This window comes from Lepus europaeus, chromosome 12 (genome assembly GCF_033115175.1).
Source record: "Lepus europaeus isolate LE1 chromosome 12, mLepTim1.pri, whole genome shotgun sequence".
NCBI classification, from domain to species: Eukaryota; Metazoa; Chordata; class Mammalia; order Lagomorpha; family Leporidae; genus Lepus; species Lepus europaeus.
In genome coordinates, this window is record NC_084838.1 from 4319939 (window position 1) to 4341533 (window position 21595).

The 21595-nt window shown below is 60.4% G+C and overlaps 1 protein-coding gene across 2 annotated transcripts in view; it reads right to left on the reverse strand.

The window, feature by feature from the left end:
- Positions 1 to 1975: 1975 nt before the first annotated feature.
- ABL1 (ABL proto-oncogene 1, non-receptor tyrosine kinase) overlaps positions 1976 to 21595 on the reverse strand; it is a 139121-nt gene continuing 119501 nt past the window's right edge. For both annotated transcript variants that reach the window (XM_062207366.1, XM_062207367.1), the window contains exons 4-11: positions 20396 to 20668; positions 15170 to 15254; positions 13503 to 13680; positions 11381 to 11565; positions 8686 to 8838; positions 6856 to 6945; positions 6416 to 6580; positions 1976 to 4992 (exon numbers count right to left, since the gene is read on the reverse strand). In XM_062207366.1, coding sequence (XP_062063350.1) covers positions 3290 to 4992; positions 6416 to 6580; positions 6856 to 6945; positions 8686 to 8838; positions 11381 to 11565; positions 13503 to 13680; positions 15170 to 15254; positions 20396 to 20668 — 2832 coding nt within the window. In that variant the 3' untranslated portion in view covers positions 1976 to 3289. The remainder of the gene's footprint in view (positions 4993 to 6415; positions 6581 to 6855; positions 6946 to 8685; positions 8839 to 11380; positions 11566 to 13502; positions 13681 to 15169; positions 15255 to 20395; positions 20669 to 21595) is intronic.

Sequence of the window (21595 nt, forward strand, 5' to 3'; positions counted from 1 at the left end):
ATGCTTCCCCTGTGAACAGGAAGCAGCCACCTGCTCCAGGGCCATGCCTCTGCACCAACAGCATCGGAGACCCTGGCATGGCCACCCGCAGCCCCCGGGAGGGTGCACTATCTCAGAGCCACACCTGTTACAGCAGCATGACCTGGACAGGTCAGGTGGCCACCAGAGGTGAGGGCAGGGGCTGACAGTGGGACCCTGGGCCGTCTTGTCCCCCCCGCCCCCGACTGCTTCCGCACCAAGAAAACTGAGAGCTTGACTCCCAGGAGCACCCCAGGGACGGAGGCCCCTGAGCTGTGGCAGCTCTCCCCGTCTCTATCATCCCCCACGCCGACACAGGACCCCGGCCCCTCCCCGTCTCTATCGTCCCCCACGCCGACACAGGACCCCGGCCCCTCCCCGTCTCTATCGTCCCCCACGCCGACACAGGACCCCGGCCCCTCCCCGTCTGTATCGTCCCCCACGCCAACACAGGACCCCGGTCCCTCCCCGTCTGTCCCCCACGCCGACACAGGACACCCCGCCGGCCTTTCTTCTGGCCATGCACATCTGAGTTGTTTCCAGGTTTTTGATGTCTTTCAAAAAAGAATTTTTTTTTTTTAATTTGAAAGGTAGAAGCAACAAGAGATCGATCAATACTCCATGCACTGGCTCACCCCCAAGTGGCCCGCAGTTGGGACCGGACGTGGCGGGAGCCAGGAGCCAGGACCTCTACCCTGGTGTCCACATGGGTGGCAGGGGCCCAGGGACTCACTGGCTCCCTAGTGCATCAGCAGCGGGGACCCTAGCAGGTACTCCAATATGGGATGCCAGCCTCACAAGCTGCGGCTTATCCTGCTGTCTCCCGACTTCCTGCAACTTAACATGTTAGGCTGGTGTTCCGTGATCCCAGCTCCTCCAGTGGCTTGGTCCCAGACTCGACGAACCCTGCCATGCGTGCTCACATCACACGCGCACTCTGGAGCTGGGACCGACTGCATTACTCTCTCTAGAGGCGAAGAAACCACCGTTTCCCACGAGCCAGCCACGGCCAGGCCACCCTGAGTTCACTCGCTCGTGGGCGGTCACCTGTGAGAGCAGACACCGGACAAGTCACCCGGCTCAGTGTCGGGAACGAAGTGGCCACGGCCACAGCCGAGGCTGAAGGCTCCCCATCAGGCCCTGGACGCAGTGGCCATCTGGTGACCGTGGCTGTCACCAGGATCGCTCTGCGTGTCCCTCCAGACCTGGGAGCAGCCACTCAAGGGGAGAAAAGCCCTGGTCCAGTGATGGCTCCACCACTGAGGGGACATAGGCCTGGCCTTGGCTCTGTCCCCGTGAAACCAGACCAGGAGGCTCCGGGGCCTGGGGTGGGGTGCAGCGCCTCCGAATCCACACCACGCGACCCCACAGTCCTGGTCCCAGCAGCTGCTTCCAGCCCCCGTGCCTGCCACCAGCACATCTCGCGGCCCGGGGACGAGGCTGCGCTGACCCGTGCTCTCCGGCACGCTTTGCTGAGCAGGACGCGCGCCCTGACACGTGTGCCGGCTGCATCAGCATCATTATCAGAGGCGCTGCTGGCTCCCCCCCACTGGGGACGCTGCACCTGACAGTCCCCTGCGGGCTGCAGTGTGCAGCACAAGCCAGGGGCACCCAGGGCTGCAGGCGGGGATGGAAAGTGGGTGCAAAGGCACACGTGGGTGGGAGGGGCAAGGAACCCGGGACACGCCCCCCCCCCCCCGCGCACTTTAAGGATGTGGGGGTGGACAGCGAGGCTGCCATGAGCTGGGCAGCTGGCAGATACGTGCCGAGGGCACACAGGGCCCGGGTGCAGGGCAGCCAGGGCCTGGCAAACAGCCGGGGATGAGCCTGGGCGGCGGCGGGCGGCAGGGGACCCACGGCCACCCTACCCGTGCGGGACTTCAGTCCCAAAGCACTGGGCAGCTCCGCACACCAGAGAGGCACCGCGGACTGGAGCAATCCGCCCGGGAGCCCAATGTTGTAAACAGTTCTTTATTTAAAAAACACAACAGAGTCATATACAGAAACAAAATGTAACTGGACCGAGAGAGGAGGGGGGCACCATAGGCATTCCAGACGGAGGACAGTGGGAAACTATTTATAAAAGAGTGTAATACCAAGGTATAAATGCAAAATATAGTGGCACATGTTAACAGAAGGCGACGCCAGGACCTCGCGCCACGCGGCCTGTTCTGGGTCTGCAAGGCCGCTGTCGGTGTTGGGGCGCCCCCTGGGCACACTGCGACCCCAGGGAGCTAAGACACAGGTTCAGGTGGTCACTGTGCAAACAGGGGCTGTGCAGGGCCACTGGATCCAGGGGCCCACTCCCCGCACCGGCTGCTCTGGGTCAAGGTCAAGGAGGAGTCAGGGTCTCCACACCTCAGCTCAGGCTTTAAGCAGCTCTGGGAAGACACCAAGGCCGGCTCTTTAAAGCACCCCCTGGGGTTTGGTTTGCGGTTTTCCTAAGGCTCCCAGATGACCCCACAGAAACGTCAGGCCAAGTGTCGCTCACGGTAATTAAAGAAGAGACACCCGCCCCGGTCAGGGGTGCGCCAGCTCTGCTCAGAGCCCCCCACCCCCCACCCCCGTGTGCTGGTGCGCAGTGGCAGCTCCTTCCCGGGAGAAGTAGAAAGGGGCCCCACAAAGATCCACTTCGTGTTGGATGAGGAGGGGGAGGGAGGTTGGTCAGCAATGCAGATCCTTCCACGGCACGGGGCCAGGCCTGCCCCAGCCGGTCACCCAGCGAGCCACTGCCTCAGGACAGCGACCCTGTCACCCTCCAGACTCAAGCTTGCTACCCAGGATTCACAGTGCACGTCACATGAGAACAGGAACTGGGCCTGGGGACGCGGCGTGGACAGATGGCGGGGATACCCCCGCCTTCACCCCCCAGCCCCCGCCTGCCCGGGGCCCGCAGGTTGGCTGGCTCTGGCCCTGTGCGCCCCCAATGCAGAGCGGGACCGGCAACAGCGCGCAGCCTGCCCGGGGGTCGTCTGTCGCGGGCTTCACCCGGGAGCTGCGAGGCCGGTGGGCCTGGAGGTGACAAGGCTCCTGTTCGTGAGGGAAACGGCAGTGAAGGCACCGAGTGGAGCGACCTCCCCAGCTGGCCGAGGGCTCAGCGCGATCTGAAGCCACCCCGGCGTGCCAGCCGCAGTCCACGGAGGCCCTCCCCAAGGGCGGGGGTGGCGGGGCTGGCGCAGGGCAGCTGGTGCACAACCTGGGCAGCCAGAGCCAGCTGCTGGCGTGGGAGCAGGCGTGGGCGAGCCCTCGCGGGCTGCAGGCCTGGCTCCTGCTACCTCTGCACGATGTCGCTGATCTCCCTCACGGAGCTGAGCAGCTTGCTGAAGTCCTGCGTGGCCGCCGGGCCGCCGCCCGCCGCCGCCGGGCAGATCTGCAGCTCCCGCAGGTTGCTCTCCAGTTTGTTGATGGCCTCTCGGAAGGCGAACTTGTTCCTCATCTGCTGGATGGAATCCACGTAGCTCACGCAGAACGTGTAGAGGTTTTTGCCGGCCTCCAGCACGGCGCTGTGGCCGGCCATCCGCTCTGAGTTCCTGGAGATGGCCAGGCACAGGGCCTCGGTGCTGTCCAGAACCACGCCCTTGGTGATGGTGCCGCTGGCGATGCGCTCTGGGGGCTGGCGGGTTTTCCTAAGAGACACGCGCGTGGATATGAGCGGGATAAAGGCGGTGGAAGACGGCTGGTCGGCCGCCGATGGCAGCGAGGCAGGGGTGGGGGCCGAGCTGGCGGGGGTCCCCGAGGGCTTGGGGCCCGACTGTGGCTTTGGTACGGACGGGAGCACAGGCCTTTTGAGGCTGTCCCCTGGCTGGCCAGGCTTGGCGGCCTCACAGCTCGCTGCGTCCACAGCCAGGCTTGTGGATTTTGTCTTCGCGCCAGCGGCTGCCTCCCCAGCTGCCTCCTGGCTCGGGCTCTGAGAGGGTTTCCCGGCTTTCCCCACGGGGGCTGGGGGAGGCGGTGGGGCGGGTTTGAGCTTGGACAACTTCCCCTTGTCTCTCCCCGGTGACTCGGAGGCGTGCTTGTGCCTCCTTACTCGGGGCTCCTCGCTGGGGCCCTTGCCGGGGCCCCCAGGTGCGCCTGACGCTGCCCTGCTGGGAGGGGGCCCTGGCTCAGCGGCAGCAGCAGTCCCCAGGGCACCGCCCTTCCCGGCCTCGTCCTTGTGGGGGGCTGCAGAGGCAGCAGCCATCGAGACCTGCCGCCGCTGGAGCTTCGGAGTCAGGCCGGGAGGGCTGGAGCCCGGGCTGCCGTCGGCCGCGGCGTCTCTGAAGACCTCGTCCCCGGCTTCCTCGCTCTTTTTCGCCAGCCTGGGCGGGGGGGTCACGGTGCCTCTGGTCACCTGGTCGCACCTGTTCTCGCTGGCCCGCTTCCGAGGCAAAGCTGGCTTCTCACTTTTGTGCCCTCCAAACGTGGACGAGTCGAACTGCCTCCCGGTGGACTGCAGGTCCCGCGGCAGCGTGACCGACCTCCACTCTGCGTCCTTGGCCCCGTGCGGCACGCAGGAGGCGGAGCAGGAGCGCAGGAAGCGCTTGCTGGAGCCGCCACCGCTCTCCTCTTCGCCGGCTGCTAAGCGGCTGCTGGTCATCGTGCTGGACTTCTGCCACAGGTGTGGGGACCGGAAGCCCGAGCCCCCGGCCTCCCGGCAGGCCCCGTTGGGAACACCGGCGCCGTTGCTGGCCTTGGGAGCCTTGGCTGGCTCGGCTGCGTCCGAGGGGGTGAGGGGCGGCGCCCCGTTGCTGACGTCCCGGCCCTCGTCCTCGCCGGGACCCCTGCGCTCCTGCGGGCCGTCCATCTCCCGGAAGGAGCTGCTGCGCTTCGGGGGCGTCGGAGCCGTCTTCTTCTTCTTCTTGATCAGGGCGCTGAACAGGTTAGTCTTCTTATCTTTGGGGAGCAGGCGCTCGTCCTCATTCAGGCCGCCATCCGGGGGGCCTCGCTCTTTCCGAGGGAGCAGTGGAGACACGGCAGGCTCATGGTCCGGGGCATCTGCAAGGCACGGGAGAGGTGAGTGACCCCGAGCCGCAGCGGCCCCTGCGCTCTCCCGGGGCACCGCCAGCTCGGCCGCCTGCTGCTGCCGGCTCAAACGGAGCACAGCCAAAGCTCGGGCCGCGCTGCAGGAGGAAAGACGCGTGGGGCTGTGGAGCCGAGGGTCGGCCGCTGGCCCGGAACCTCTCACCGCCAGCGGCTGCGGCACTGTCCAGCAAGGGCCCCGGTGCCTCAGTGAAGACAGGAGCTGGCGTGGGCCCGGGCCCGTCCCTGCAGAGCCCTCACAGCGAGGACAAGGCCACACGGCGCGTCGGAACGCTGGCTCCCGGACAGCTGGCCGCGCTGCTTGCAGGGAGTAACCCCGCGGGCAGCCAACACGGCAATGCCCTCTGACCATTTCTGAATGGTTCTTACCCACCGGGAGTGGTGGGTAAGGGATCTTCCTGGAGCTGGATTCGCCCTGCGTGGTGGCTGCGAGGGACTCTGTGTCAGCCCCAGAACTCGAGGCAGCACGGTGCGGGGAGTCAGAGAAGCCGAGGACCCCCACCGTAATCTGCTGGAAGGGGGCGAGCAGAGTGGAATTCCGGCAACTCAGCCCGCGACCTTCCTGGCCTGGGTGAGAACGTGCCTCCGAAGGCCCCACAGAGGGGCTCTGGCGGGCACAGGTGGGCAGGACAGTTCACCACTGGGCTTTCACCAGGTACACGTTCCCATGGGGGCTGCCCCTCTCCCCACAGCTCAACCACCTGGACCCACCAACACAGGGGTGAGGGGCAAAGGTCTAGGGCATCCACAGGCCACGGCTTCCACAACAGGTTGGAAAGAAGGCCTAGCTGGCTGTGGAGTGAAAGTCTTACAATTTGGATTTATTTCTCATGTCATGCGTATTTTGGGGTGCACAGTGCAATGTACACACATTCGCACAGCCACGTATAGCACACACACACACATACACTCTCTCTCTCTCAGGCTGTGCAGACCCCGCTGCCTGGCCCACCCAGGACTGCTGGTTCGGGGCAACCACTAACTCAGGGCAGAGCCTGCACACAGGAGGCCGAGAGGAACCCTGAGGAAGCAGGAGGTCGCGGCGGCCGTGCGCTTCTCCTGCCAGCGCCTCCCCAGAGAAGCTCTCTCTGCTGGGTCAGCAATGCTCCCTGTCCTGAGTGCCTGGGAAGAGCAGCCACATGTGCCGAGGGCCACACGTGACAGGCGGCACCTCTGCCACACATGACAGGCACCCACCATCTGCCGAAGCCAAGGCCAACGGCTCCTCGGCGACTCCCGGGGAGAGCTCTCCCCTTTCCAAGGCTGGCCGCTGCCCTCCGTGCCTGGCCCATCCACAGCCTCCCATCCAGGAGTGGACTCTCCCTGGGCCTCCCGCGGGAGCAGAAGAGGGAAGGGGCGGGGGTGGGTGGGGACGTACCGCTCTCGCCCTGGCCCTTGGAGTGGGGCACATCGGCGGCGTCGGCAGCGTCTCTGTGCTCGGCGGCTCTCCTGGAGGTTCTGGTCTTGGTGGGCAGTTCTGGGGCCTGCAGCAAGGTGCTCGCAGCTCCCCGTGCGCCCCGTCTCCCCAGCTCCTTTTCCACTTCTAAGATCACACACACAACACAAAAACCCAGCAGCGTCAGTCCCGGGCCAGCTCTTCCACTTTTTAAGAGGAGAGTGGTCATCTACGCAGAGCTACAGCAAAGGCACAGGTGCGCAGGAAACAGCTCCTGGCAGTGTTCAGACGCCCGACGCCAACGCCTCTGCCCCGCTGCAAGCCGGAGGCCCTGGGCTGCAGTCCCACACGGGCGCCCCCAAGCCAACCTCCCCCCGCACCGGTGCCCCCACCCACAGGCCCCGTGGGGATGGACATTTTACCATCTGAGATACTGGATTCTTGGAACATCGTTTCAAAAGCTTGGTGGATTTCAGCAAAGGAGGGCCGGTCTGAGGGACTCCACTGCCAACCTAGACAGATGAGACCAGGTCAGGCCACCGTGAGGCCGCGCCAGCAAGCACGGGGGGCCGGGGCCGGGGCCGGCAACCCTCAGGAACAGTCTGGAGACCGAAGCAGCACTCAAGCCCTGCTAACATCGTTTTCTGTGACAAGCTGAAACAGACGATCGCCACTGTGTCCCATCAGAGACGTGAAGACACTGATGGCGCCAGATGCTGGCAGGAACGGGGACTCCAAGCCCCAGAGACGCTGACAGGCGGAGCAGCACCCAAACACATTCTCCCCCTGCGCTCTGGGAGGTGCAGCTAACGACTACACTTCCTGATTGTCCAAGTCGGACACCCGCATCAGTAAAGAATGCTAATTAAAACAAGCCGGCCCTGGGTCATTCACACGAATGACAGACGGGCAGGAAGTCGGTGCAGTGGTTAGGACGCAACATGGGATGCCCACGGCCCACATCACAGGGCCAGGGTTCGAGTCCTGGTTCTGCTTCTGATCCAGTTTCCTGGGAGGCACAGGTGGAGGCTCAAGCACTCGGGCCACTGCCACTCGTGTGGTTGACCCAGAACAAGCGCCGGGATCCTGGCTGCTCTGCTCCCAATGCAGCTTCCTGATCATTTGTGCCTGGGAAGGCAGAGGAAGACGGCCCACGTGCTTGGCCCCTGCACCCACGTGGGAGACCTGGGAGAAGCCAGGCCCAGCCCCAGCTGTTGCGGTCATTTGGGGAGAGAACCAATGGATGCAAGACCTCTCTCTCTGTCTCTTCCCCTCTCTCTGTAACTCTGCCTTTCAAATAAATAAAATAAATCTTTTTTAAAGAAGTTAAAATGCCTGCAGTTATCCGAATCAACAGTTGCACTTTCAAAAGTACCAGAGTAAGAGAGCAGAGAGACAGGTCTAAGAGCCTGTCCACTCCTGTCTTACAATGGAAAAACCAAACACATGTAGAAAACAACCAGTGGCTCATCAAGAGAGAACTGGATGGATGAACTGGACTGCTTAATGGAACGAAACAGAAGGAGGGTGAAGGGGACTTGAAAACCCAGGCATGGAGAGCCCACGCCTGCTGCAAACACACAGGCACGCGCACACACACCCACACGAGCACGAGTGACGCCACGGCACGGAAGTGAGGGGGCAGTCACCCACCGCCCAGAGGGGTGGTCCTCCGAGCCAGCACTCAGGGCTTCAGTCCGGGAACTGAGGAGAAACCCAGGTTTGGGTATGCAGTGTATGTGTGCAATGTATGAACAAATACACAAGCATTAAAGAAAGTGAAAAAGATACACGTCCAGGAGCCGGCGCTGTGGCACAGCGGGAAAGCCACTGCCTGCATCCTATACGGGTGCGGGTTCAAGTCCTGGCTGCTCCACTTCCAATCCAGCTCTCTGCTATGGCCTGGGAAAGCAGTAGAAGATGGCCCAAGTGCTTGGGCCCCTGCACCCACGTGGGAGACCTGGATAGAGCTCCTGGCTTTGGATCAACCCAGCTCCGGCTGTTGCAGCCATCTGGGGAGTAAAATAGCGAATGGAAGACCTCTCTCTCTCTGCCTCTGCCTTTTAAATAAACAAATCAATCTTTTGAATACACAGACACACGTACACACACACACACACACACGTACACACACATAGACACACATGCGTGCGCGTGAAGATGGAAGGAAGCAAGCAGACGGGGCACGTGGGCGCTCCCCGCGGCCTCTGTGCGTCCCTCACACCGCCCCCCAGACCAGCGCCGGGGCTCACATGCTCGCATGAGTTCGTAGACCTTCTCCGGGCAGCCTTCCGGGCGCTCCATGCGGTAGTCCTTCTCCAGCAGCTCATAGACCTGGGACAGGTCGATCCCCGGGTAAGGCGACATGCCGTAGGTGGCAATCTCCCAAAGCAGCACTCCAAACGCTGAAAGGAAGGAGAGGGAGGCTGGAAGGCTCACGCCACTGCGCAGCAGACACGCAAGGGGCACCCGCAGAGGCAGCCCCACTGGCCCCGCACGAACCACCTGCACCCTGGGCAGCGCAGGACAGAAGGAGAGTGCCTGACGCGGACAGAAAACACTGCGGGAGGGAAGACGGAAGTCGTCAGCCCCCGGAGCCTTTCAGCCAATGTGACCACCTCGCTGGGATGTGGGGTGCCAGGAGCCTGGGCCGGCAAACAGGCAGCCACAGCGTACGCACGGCTCTGTGGCCGGCTTGCTGTGCGCCCAGCACAGGCCGCCACTCATTTCTAGGCGTACAGAATTGTCTCCTCTGCCAACTCTAAAAAACTGCCAAACAAATTTCATGGAATCTCTGAAAGTTTTGCAACCCCAGCTTATGGCCTTGAAACTTCCTTCCCTGTTGAAGGAACCGGGGCTCCGCCGAGAAGCAGGGGACTCAGGTGTGAGTGGACCTTGTGCATCCTGCCATTCCAGACAGCATGGGCATCATGGAAGACTCCAAGGGCAACACCAAGAGGACCAGGAGTTACCCTGAAGCTCCCGCTGGCTGACGATGAGATACAGCGGGCTAAGCAGCTCCTGGGATCCCCTCGCCCACACAGGAGCGCCTGGTTCCAGCCCCAAACGCTCCATGCTTCTGATCCAGCTTTCAGTAATGCACCCAGCACAGCGCAGATGACGGCCCAGCGACCTGGGCCCCTGCCGTCCACGCCAGAGGCTGGGACAGCTCCTGGCTCCGGGCTGAGCTCCGGCTGTCCCAGGCATTTGGGGAGAGAACCCGCAGACGGAAGATATACCTTGCTCCGTGTGTGTGTGTGCTTGTCTCCCCCTCTCTATGTGTCAGATAAAGCTCCCCGGTTCATAATGACATCAGCAGTGACAAACAACAAAACGTCGCGGGCACCACGGAAGGGCATCAACAGACCAGCTTATCTCAAACACTGGTAAATAAAGGCAGAGGAGCAGGCACTCACCCTGCCTCTCCTACGCTAGGACTAACACCGAGGGCCCGGGCAGACAAGGGGAGCTGCTTTTCAGAGCAGCCTGCTAATGAGCGAGTGAGGAAAGATGGGTCCAGGGAACCTCCACCTGGCATCCCTTGTCAAACAGCGCGTCCAGGCGCTGGGTGTCGGCACACGCGGACAGGACGCACTGCCGAGGAAAGAGCACACCACCTCCTGAGTCCTGGTGGAAGAGGCCCAGGGCAGGCCCGGATGTGGTGAAGCTGCCTGACTCAGCGACCCAGTGACTGCGACCCCGGAAGCAGCGGTGGCACAGAGAAAACCCACCACGTGGGAAACTCAAGGACAAGCGACGGAGCTTCTTCAGTAAGAGGAAACCAAGGGAAGTGAGGACATGGAGAGGGAGCCGTGGCTGGAGGCGGCTTCGGCAAAGACCAGCCAAGCACTGTGGGAACCACACCTGGATCTCCGTGCAAACTGTGAGAAACAGCCCGAACTTCACGGTCCAGCTAGCTGGGAGCCGAACACCAGACACAAAATAACACGGGGCCTGGGATTCGCTTTTAAAAACATGAGGGTTGGGGGCCAGCACTGTGGCACAGCGGGTTAAAACCTGCAGTGCTGGTATTCCATATGGGCAGCGGTTCGAGCCCCGGCTGCTCCTCTTCCAATCCAGCTCTCTGCTATGGCCTGGGATAGCAGTGGAAGATGGCCCAAGTCCTTGGGTCCCTGCACCCATGTGGGAGACCCAGAGGAAGCTCCTGGCTTCAGATCAGCTCAGATCTGGCTGTTGTGGTCATTTGGAGAGTGAATAAGAGGATGGAAGACCTTTCTCTCTGGCTCTACTTCTCTAACTCTGTCTTTCAAATAAATAAAATAAATCTTTAAAAACAAAATGAGGGTTGGGGAGTGGGCGGAGCCCACAAGAAGCACAGGGGAGACGGCCACACAGGGGCTCATCTATGGCTCTCACTTCTTTCCATGTGCTTACAGTTTGTCACAATAAAAAGTCCCCTCCCGAAACTGTCCCACGAGACTTTGCAGGGTCGTATCCTATTGAAAGCCCAGACCAAACTCCACAGCATCCGTTGCTTGGTGGAAGATCCTGGGTACCTGTAGGGTCAGCCAGCTGTCCGAGCAAACCCAAACAGCCAGCTCACGACGAAGACATGAAGACGCTAAGTTACCGCAAGTTATTCTGGATAACTGAGGGAGAAAAAGCTCACTCTCACTCTATCTTGAAAAGAAAACAAAGGGGAAAGGATTTTAAATGACAAAGAAGCATGTGGTTCCTGTGGTGTAGTGGCTATTACGCTTGCCTAACACGTGAGGGGTCCCTGGTTTGAACAAACACAAACGGCTCTTTCTCTCTCTCTTCCGCTGCCTTTCAAATAAACAAAACGAATCAAAAATAGAGAAATAAAATGAGAAAGGAGGAGAAGTAACGGAGACCAGGGACTGGAAGGGAAAGAGCTGGTGTGCGAGTAGAGAAGAAAGGAGCAAAGCCCCCTGGGAGTGGACTGCGCCGGCCGGCGGCCCTTACCCCACACGTCGGACTTGATGGAGAATTTGTTGTAGGCCAGGCTCTCCGGCGCGGTCCACTTGATGGGAAACTTGGCTCCGGCGTGGGCCGTGTAGGTGTCCCCCGTCATTAGCCTGCTCAGGCCAAAGTCAGCCACCTTCACCAAGTGGTTTTCCCCTACCAGGCAGTTCCGGGCAGCAAGGTCCCTGGGAAGGGAAGGTCACCGTGAGACTCCCAGGTTTCGGCTGCCCAAATCCACCGCCAGCAAGTGAAGGTGCAGAACTGGCGAGGCAAATGGCGTCGGCCCCTGCAGGCATTCACGGCGACAGGGGCAGCCCGGGAGGCACTGGGACCTGCAGCAGGTTAGTTACCCTGGGACTCGGTTACTTCACCCGTGAGGATGATGATAAAGGCACCTACACCCTGGGGCTGCGAGCGCAATGAATGAACGTGTCAGGTGCTTCCAGCGATGCCTTGAGAACAGCGGCGAGTTATGTAAGGGCGCCGTTACTGCTACTGCACGCCAGGCACGGCAACCAGCACTCAGCCCGATCCTCCGTCACAAGGAACTTAGGTACAACAGTTGTCCTACCCAGGCAGGCATGACCAGGACGGAGTAAAATAAAGCCCGGGCGCCTCCACCTAGATTCTGCCTCCTCCCTTTCTTTTTCTTCCTGATGCTCACCCAAATGCCAACTCACAACCCTCTTCCTCCCGCCTCCTGAGCCTCCCGGGGAGGGAGCCGTTTAATCTCTGCTCCATGGAGGTTAACCACAAATGCACAAGGCACACCGGGGTGCAGGAGTGTGAGGAGGCAGCCGCGTACAGCGACGGCTGCGCGAGAGCCTGGGCATCAGCAAGGAGAGAGGCATTAAACACGGAGAGCTGTGCCTAATGGGATTTCGGCAAAGCATTTTAAGTGCCTGAATGAGGAGGGAGCAGACCCGGCCGTGCATGGCAAACCAGGAGTCAGGACATCTCAATGTGCAGCATCAGAGGTTCACCGTCCCGAGTGACGGGAGCATCTGGATCAGGCTCCTGCGGGGCACGGAAAATCTGCGGACGAGGGGCTGCCAGCATCTCCCGCGCGCCGCTCTGCTTCTCTGTGCGGCAACCTCGTGTAGAGGCTTCACACTCGAGTTAATTGGGTAGGAAAGGCCACGCGGCGGCACGGCAAACACTCGTCTGAGACGCGGGCGAAGCCCATCAGGCTGCGCCCTGCACGGGCCGTCACTTTGCTAGGAAGCCATTTCCACCAGCAAAGCATGCAAAGACGGGGGCAACTGGCGCACTTGAAGGTCAAAGCACTCCAGGCTGCAGAGCCAGCAAGACGCTTAATTCAGGCCTCAGACCTACGTTCTGACAATCGTGGAAACACCCGCGAACCAGCTGACAGCAAGTCAAGTGGAGACCAAGATAATAAAGACACGGGAGGAAACACACATGCACACACACGCACACGCAAACACACACACATTGCGTACACAGACATGCGCAGTGTGCACACACACATGCGCAGTGCACACACATGTACACAGTGCACACATGCACACGCAGTGCGTACACACACGTACACACGCGCAGTGCATACACACATGTACACACGCACACACCATGTGTACACACACGCACGCACACAGTGTGTACACACATGCACACACAGTGCATACACACATGCACACACACGCACACATACTGTGTGTACACACACGTGCATGCACACAGTGTACACACATGCACGCACACACACACGTGTGCACACAAGCACACACATCACGAGACCTCTGCAGCGCTGTTACGGCGAGCCTGCAGAAAAGCAGTGCCCACTGCCCCCAGGGGCTGAGGAAGGCCGGCCCCGGGGACAGGAACACTGGGTGCAGAGGAGCTGCGAGGCGAGGAGGGACGCCTTTCACGACCTTCATTTACTGTTCTGCTCAGTCCAAAATGGCTCACAAGCGAAAGGCTCCTTACCCCAGGGACTGACTGCTCCGCCAGTCCAGGGTCCAGGCCTGGCTGGAGTTAGTCCTGGGCGCATGCCCAATGCTGCTACACCAGGAACCTGGCGCCCATCTTTGCTCTGAGGTCCAGCGTGCTGCGGGCCCTGAGGCCGGCACCTGAGCCAGGCTGCCCGGCCGCCCCCTACCTGTGGATGAAGTTCTTCTTCTCCAGGTACTCCATGGCTGACGAGATCTGCGTGGCCATGTAGAGCAGCACCACAGCGTTCACCTCCTGCCGATTACACTCTCGCAAGTAGTCCAGCAGGTTCCCATAGGTCATGAACTCAGTGATTATGTAGAACGGGGGCTCCCGGGTACAGACCCCTGCCAACCACACAGCGAGTGGGCACTGAAGGGGGCTGCTACAGAGATGCTCCTGGGGCCAGTGCCGGGGCGCAGTAGGTTAATTCTGTACCTATGGCGCCGGCATCCCATATGGGCGCCGGTTCTAGTCCCGGCTGCTCCACTTCTGATCCAGCTCTCTACTATGCCCTGGAAAGCAGAAGATGGCCCAAGTGCTTGGGTCCCTGCACCCGTGTGGGAGACCTGGAAGAAGCTCCTGCTCCTGGCTTTAGAGTGGCTCAGCTCCAGCCATTGTGGCCATCTGGGGAGTGAACCAGCAGATGGAAGGCCTCTCTGTCTCATCCTCTCTGTCTGTAACTCTACCTCTCAGGTAAATAAATAAAATCATAAAAAAGAGAGAGAGAGAGAGAGAGAGAGAGAAGCTCCTGAAACATAAACTCTGCACCAATGTCCTGGGCCCAACTTTTATTTATTTATTTTGGGACAGGCAGAGTAGATAGTGAGAGAGAGAGACAGAGAGAAGTCTTCCTTTTTGCCGTTGGTTCACCCTCCAATGGCTGCTGCGGCCAGCGCATCGTGCTGATCCGAAGCCAGGAGCCAGGTGTTTCTCCTGGTTTCCCATGCAGGTGCAGGGCCCAAGCACTTGGGCCATCCTCCACTGCCTTCCCGGGCCACAGCAGAGAGCTGGCCTGGAAGAGGGGCAACCGGGATAGAATCCGGCGCCCCAACCGGGACTAGAACCCGGTGTGCCGGCGCCGCAAGGCAGAGGATTAGCCTGTTAAGCCACGGCGCCGGCCGAACTTCTTTAAAAAAAAAAAAAAAAAAGATTTATTTATTTATTTATTTGAAAGGCAGAGAGAGAGAAACAGAGATCAACTTATCCACTGGTTCAATCCCCAAATGGCTGCAATGGCAGGAGCTGGCTGGGCTGGTCCAAAGCCAGGAGCCAGGAGCCTCCTCCAGGTCTCCCATGTGGGTCAGGGGCCCAAGCACTTGGGTCATCTACTACTGCTTTCCCAGGCCATAGCAGGGAGCTGGATCGGAAGTGGAGCAGCCAGGACTCAAACTGGCACCCCTATGGGATGCCAGCACCATGGGCTGTGGCTTTACTTGCTATGCCACAGCACTGGCCCCTGGGCCCAACTTCTACCATGGTTCCAGGCAGCAGTGGCTTGAGACTCTGCCCCTGTGAGAGCACAGCCTGCTCTCTGCTTCCTCCCAGGCCAGTGGACCAGAACCCACGCAGGCAGAGGCTGCCCCCCAGCAGAGACCCAGCCCCCAGGACCGAGCCCGACAGTGACGTCTGCTGCAGAACCACCTTCGTGAGAGCCCCGCAGCCAGCTTCAGAAGGCAGCCTGAGACCCACACGTGACCGCTTCCAGCAAAGCGCTGTTTAGAGCAGCGCCGTTCTCGTCCCCTCACCCCCCCTCCCACCGCAGCCCTCTTCCCCCGAGAGCTGACGCCGGCAGAGAGCAGGCGTGGAACCCGGGCCCCCGGGAGCCCCACGTACCGAGCAGCTGCACCAGGTTGGGGTGCTTGATCTCCTTCATCACTGCAGCTTCCTTCAGGAACTCTTCCACCTCCATGGTGTCCTCCTGCGGGCGGACACAGGGCTGGGCACCCCGCACGCCGAGCAGGGGCGCGCGCGGAGGGCTCACACGCCCGGGGCCCTCGCCTGACTGCACGGGGCTCCGGAGGCGCCTTTCCCTCTGGTGCTGAACTTGGGAATTCTCACCCGAGGCCAAAGGTCAAAGTCGGCTCACAGAGGCTACTCCTCCAGAGGCTACTCCAGGCTGAAGCCAGGAGTCAGGAGCTTCACCTGGGTCTCCCACATGGTTGGCAGGGGCCAAGCACATGGGCCATCCTCTGCTGCTTTCCCAGGCCATTAGCACAGAGCTGGACGGGAAGGGGAGCAGCCGGGACTCGAACAAGCGCCACGGCGGAGCTTTACCCGCTGCGCCACAACACGGTCCCCCACGGGCAGTTTAATCCTCTGGAGCCCCCTGCTTCTCAGAGCGCTCTGACCAACCAGGTGACACGCTCACGCCAACGCTGAGGCGTGAATGCTGCCAGAACCGGGGTCAGTGCTGCTTGACCAGTAACATGCTCCAAACTAACTCTGGAATCAGCCTTCCTGGGCAAGCGGAGCTTTTCTTTCTCAAAGCACTGCACAGTCAGTCACACACAGGGACGTCATTTCAGATGTCACAGCTGCGGACCCTCCTCTGAAGATGCATGTTCTAGAACCTGGCAGGCGTGAACAGGCAAACAAGAGGGCTTCGGGGCACCCTCTCCTCACCTGTGTTTCTCCCCCATCCCTGCCAGCCTCAGTCCTTGTTTTTTTTCTCAGAAAAATCAGTGTGAGTTTGTCTCCCCCTGCTGGGAGCACAGATCTGTGCTCGCGTGAACTCTCATTCCCATGATGAGATCCTGTACTGCACATTTACTTTTATTTAAAATTTTAAAAAACTTAAAATTAAAAAAAAAATCCATTATGCTTTTGAAGAGAACTTTGCATTGCACAGTGAAATAAAGTAACTCAGACGCAAGTGTAAGCCGGTAATTTTCAGCCGGTCTCGTCCGTGCCTGCTGGGGAGGGGTCCAGACGCGGGTGGGCATCTGGCGGGGCAGCAGTGGGAAGAGGATGACTGACCGCTGTTACGAGCCTACTGCTGCTGCCCCGCGGCCTCTCTGAACACCAGGACCCAGCTCAGGCTGGGAACGCCGGGCGCAGGGCCTGGGCGGTGGCCAGCCACGCTGCCTCTCACGGCTGCTGTCCCCGGGATGTGGACGGCATGTGCGCTCACAGAACAGAAGGGTGCTCTCTGAGGAACACTGGGACTTCTCCCAGATGCGTCCCCTCACCTGTGCCCTCCTGCTCGGCGCGCACCCCCCAATGCAGGCACTGCAGTGTGGTAAGCAGTACTGGGCCTCCCCGCGTTCCTGAACAACGCCTCCGCAGTGGCCACTGGCCTGCAGCGGGGCTCGCCACATCTACGTCCGGTTTCTAATCAACCGCTCGGTGGGCAAGGCGACGCGCACAGTGACGGACATAATGAACGCGCCGCGGGGGCCGGCGGCGTTTCTGGGGCTGACCCAGGAAGGCGGCTAAACCAGGCGTGGGACTGGAAACTCACGGGAAAGCCCGGGGGAAACAAGTTCACCAAGGAACCCCTGGAGCTCCAGTCCCCAAATGGCCCAAGAGCTTGCAGCTCCACAGCCAGACAGCCCACGGCAAGGAACGGTCGCCCTCGCTCTGAGGCCAAGACAGACGGCTGCCCGCACCTGTGCTGTCTGTCTCTGGCTATTTCTGAGCTCCCAGTGAGACCAATTCCCTGGGAGAAAAAATCTAAAAGCAAAACACACACCGTTGTAAAGGCGACTCAGCACTTCCTGTGCCCCCGGGAAGGAGGGTGAATGGGCCGGAGGCCTTAGGAAGGCACCAGGTGGGAGGCTCGGCATCCCTGACCCCGCAGTCCTGAGGAGCTAACCCGGCAGAACGCTCCCCCCCATGTGGCCAACGAGGGCGATCCTGCAGCGTTGTGACAGCAAAATACTGGAGGTAACCAGAGACCCACGGAGGGCTGGGCCACGTCACAGCAGGCCCACCGCACAGCCAGCCGGCCGGCCTCACGTGTCCCGAGACACAGCAGGGGGGCAACAGAGGTACAGAGCAGTGCCCACAACATGCTGCCACACGGCTCAGTCACACACACGGACTCAGCAAAGATGTGAACACGGCGGGGGAGAGGCAGGTACGAGCACACATTACCCATGTGAAAAGCACATAAGGTTGTTTTCCTGTTTGAAAAGCAAATTTGGGCCGGTGCTGTGGCACAGCGGGTTAAGGCCCAGGCTGCAGCGTCGGCATCCCACATGGGTACTGATTTGAGTCCTGGGTGCTCTGCTTCTGATCCAGCACCCTGCTAGTGCACCTGGGAAAGCAGCAGAAGATGGCCCAAGTCCTTGGGCCCTTGTACCCACGTGGGAGACTGGGAAGAAGTTCCTGGCTCTTGGCTTTGGAATGGCCCTGGCTGTTGTAGCCATTGGAGAGTGAACCAGCAGCGGATGGAAGACCTCTCTCTCTCTCTTTCTCTCTAACTCTTTCAAATAAATAAATCTTTAAAAAAATAAAGGAAATTTATCAGTTAGTTCATGAGTCAGTCTTGATGTAAAAACTAACTTTTGGGATACAACTCATTTGAAATTGGGGTGGGCACTGTGGTGCAGGGGGTTAAGCCGCTGCTTGGACACCTGCATCCTACATTGGGTTGCCTGGTTCGAGTCCCAGCTACTCTGCACTTGCAACCCAGCTCCCTCCTAGTGCTCCCTGGAGGCAGCAGATGATGGCCCATGTAACTTGGGCCCCTGCCACCCATGTGGGAACCTGGATGGAGTTCCTGGCTCTCGGCTGTTGCAGGCATTTGGGGAGTGAACCAGCAAATGGATGTTTCTCTCTGCCTCTCTCTCTCCCCCTTTTGAGTAGATGAAAATAAATCAACATTTTTTAAAAGTTGAAAGAACACAAATGTGCTGCCCGGGACACCCACATCCCCTGTCGGGGTACCCGTGCCAGTCCTGCAGCTGCTTCTTGCTAATGTGCATCCTGGGAGGCAAAGAGCTGGGTCCCTGCCACGCCTACGGGAGCCTGGGCTGAGCTCCGGGCTCCTGGCCTTGGCCCGGCCCAGGCAACTGTTGAGGCCATTCGGGGAGTGAACCAGAGACGGCAGAGCTCTGAGTGTGGCTGTCCTCAGACCCCGCGGACAGGAGGTGGGGCTCGGTGCAGAGGCATAGCAAGACCTGTGCAGCAAAAGCAGCTTGGGCTGCAGCGGCAAGAGATTTTCAGGTTTTGAAGAGAAAAGTGGCCATGGCCTCTGAGGGAGGTAAGTGGGAAGGAGGGGAAGGCAGGCTTTTCAGTTGGCTAAGGTGGTGCTCACGGAGTTTGAGGAACTGATCAACCGACCAAGAGGAGCTGGACCCCTGGGTTCACATCGCAGGGCAGGCCTCAGCTCCGCTCACTCCTCGTCCGACGGCTGCAGGCGTTGAGCAGGACTTTGTACGCAACAAGCACTGAACTCCACCAGGCACTGCAAGCGCTCCATAAACGTTAGCCAAGACTGATTCAGAATCTACGAGCTGGGTCTCTATTGTGGAGATAACCATCCGAAATGCTGATACCAATCTTACTTGACAGAGAGGCAACATGTCGCAAGACTGTTTCCGCAGGGCGGGGCGGAAGGAGGAACAGCTCATTTGGTAGTCTGGTGCCACACTTGGAGTTGACCGAGGAAAAGGGATGCACCTCCCCTCTGATTAGATCCCACCTGGGTGACTACCCACAGGAACCATGCAACTAGACCCTGTTCTCTTCCTGTTTGTTAAAGTTGAGAGAGACACACCGCCCCAGAGAACTCCCATCTTCTGGTTCACTCCTCAAATCCCGTAATAGCCAGGGCTGGGCCGAGCTGAAGCAGGGAACTCCATCCAGGCCACCCACGTCGGGTGGTTGGGACCCAACCACTGGAGCTGTCAGCGCTGCCTCCTAGGGTCTGCACTGGGGGAAGCTGGAGTCAGGAGCCAGAGCTGGGAACCAACCCCAGGCACTCGGATGTGGGGCCCAGGCCACGTGAGGTCAAACGGCCGCCCCAGATCCTGTGTCTTTATCAGTTGTGGGACCCTGAGTGAATCCAACTCGGGCAAAGCCCCTGGAGTCCAATAACCCGTCGATAGTAAGCAGATCCTAAAGGCACCCGTTCCCAAACAATTCTGATTCGCTGGTGTAGAAATAAGCTCCACCCCACCAGCGCCCTCCCTGGCATCTCCTCCGACGGCCGACGTGAGACGTTGTGGCATCAACCACAGAGGTGGCCTTGCCTCAGTTACAAACTCCGCAGGCTCTCATCCTTCGGAGTTTTCAAACAAGCCTTTACTGGCTGAAATCCGGTGTACCGCATCTTTACACACCCTGGCCCAGACGAGTGGGGAAGGCCCGGGCCCTCCCCGGTCGAGCACGCTGGGCAAGGCCTGCTCCTCTGGGCCTGTGCTTCCACCCTGCGTCCAACCACGGGGAGCAGAGGGGTGTTCCTTGCACTCGCAGGCCTGGAGGTGCGGGGCGGGGCTGTTTTGCTCTTCCTGTTCTGCGCCACAGCGCCAGCTGCTCCTTGTCTAACGGCTACAAGGGGCTCCCCCAGCGTGTCTGTGCAGGGGCCGACATAATCAGAATTCACTGAAAACCAGTGAGTGACGCGGGCTAACGCTAGGGGACACTCACCACAGGGAAGAGCTCAGGCCGCACCTGAAGAAGGCAGCGGTCTGAACACGGAAATCACCCCCCTGCCCAGCGTCCTAAGGATTTCAAATATTTGAGGAGAAAAAAATGTGCTTGGAACCACAGTGTCCCCTTGTCAGGGAGTGCGCACAGGCGGCGTGCGTCGGCAGGGAGTGCTTGGCCCTCTGCTCGCAGAAGGCCGGGCCCTGACCCGAGGGCAGAGGCCCAGGCGGGCACCTGCCAGCAGAAGAGGCAAGGGCGTTCTGCCTACTGCTCTTTCCAAACCGGGGCCTTTCCCCCGCCGTCTGACTCTCAGGAGGACGCGGCCGCCACGCCCCGCGGCAGGAAGAGTCTCGCCATAGAAAGAGAAAGCTGCCCCCACGGCCTGTGGGGATGCGGCCGTCCTCGCCCCCTGGGAAACACACCGAGAGCACGCAGAGGGTCCCCCGTGCAGAGAGCTCCGCCCACCTTCAAGGTCTTCACGGCCACTGTGAGGCTGTACTTCTTCCACACGCCCTCGTACACCTCCCCGTACTGGCCGCCGCCCAGCCGGTGCCGCATGGCGATGTCGGTGCGCTCCATCTCCCACTTGTCGTAGCTGGGGGACACGCCGTACACCGTGGGCTTGTTGCGCTTGGGGGCCGGGTAGTGCAGGGTGGTGATGAGGCCATCGGCCACGGTGCAGTGATGATGGACCAGCTCGGCCAGGGTGTTGAAGCGGCTCTCCGAGGAGACGTAGAGCTGAGGAAGACAGCGGACAGCCTTCAGTCCACACCGAAGACGCAATCTCAACCCAAATAAAGCCGCCTGAGCTGTCGTCCCACTTTAATGAACAGCAAGGATGTCAAGTAAGCAGCTCCGCACTCAGGACAGCGTTTAGAGAATCACGTGTAGCGTCTTCCTCTACAGGGCGACCCCTTACTCACAGAAGCAGAACCAGACAACAGAAGGCCTCAGGGCCTTCGCACCTGCTGCACCCTCTGCCTAAACTCCCCGTTAAACCGCACATGCCCAGGTCTGGCTTACCATTCTGAGACCACCTGAGCTGTCAGTGGTCTTCCCTGACCACCCAGGCTGAAGTCTCCGCCCACCTCAAGTCTTACTCCTCTGCAGGTACCTGACACTAGCTGGTCACCTCCTGCTCACTGCTTCGTCTCTGTCCCACAGAATAAGAACACAGACTGAGGCCAAGACGTGCAAGTTCCCGTGGCACGCCCCAGTGGGCTGCCTCCATCAGCACTCCCCAGGAGCACAATGGGGGCGTGACGGCCGCACAGGAGGCTGCACGACAATTTCCGGCACGGGGAGGGACAAGGATTTCAGACACACGCACACGCCTGTCTCTGTGTGAGATCTAGAGCAGCAAAGACAGGGCGGGGGGGGGGGGGGGGAGAAGGAGCAGGCCCCCCGAGCAACGGCGTGGGCGGTGCCGGCCACCTCTCTTCTTGTTTGCTCAGTGACTGGTGAGGGAATGCCTCCTTCCCCAAAACACCCGCGCACGGCAACCCACACAGAACGCCTGGGCTCCGGCCTGGACCTGAGCCTGCTGGCATGCTGGGGACAGCTGACCACAGCGGAGACTGGGGAGGCCGGGGGAGGACTTGTATCACAACAAGGTGTTGGGGCACCTGCCCCAAGTGCAAAGACCCAAGGAGAAGGAGGACAGCG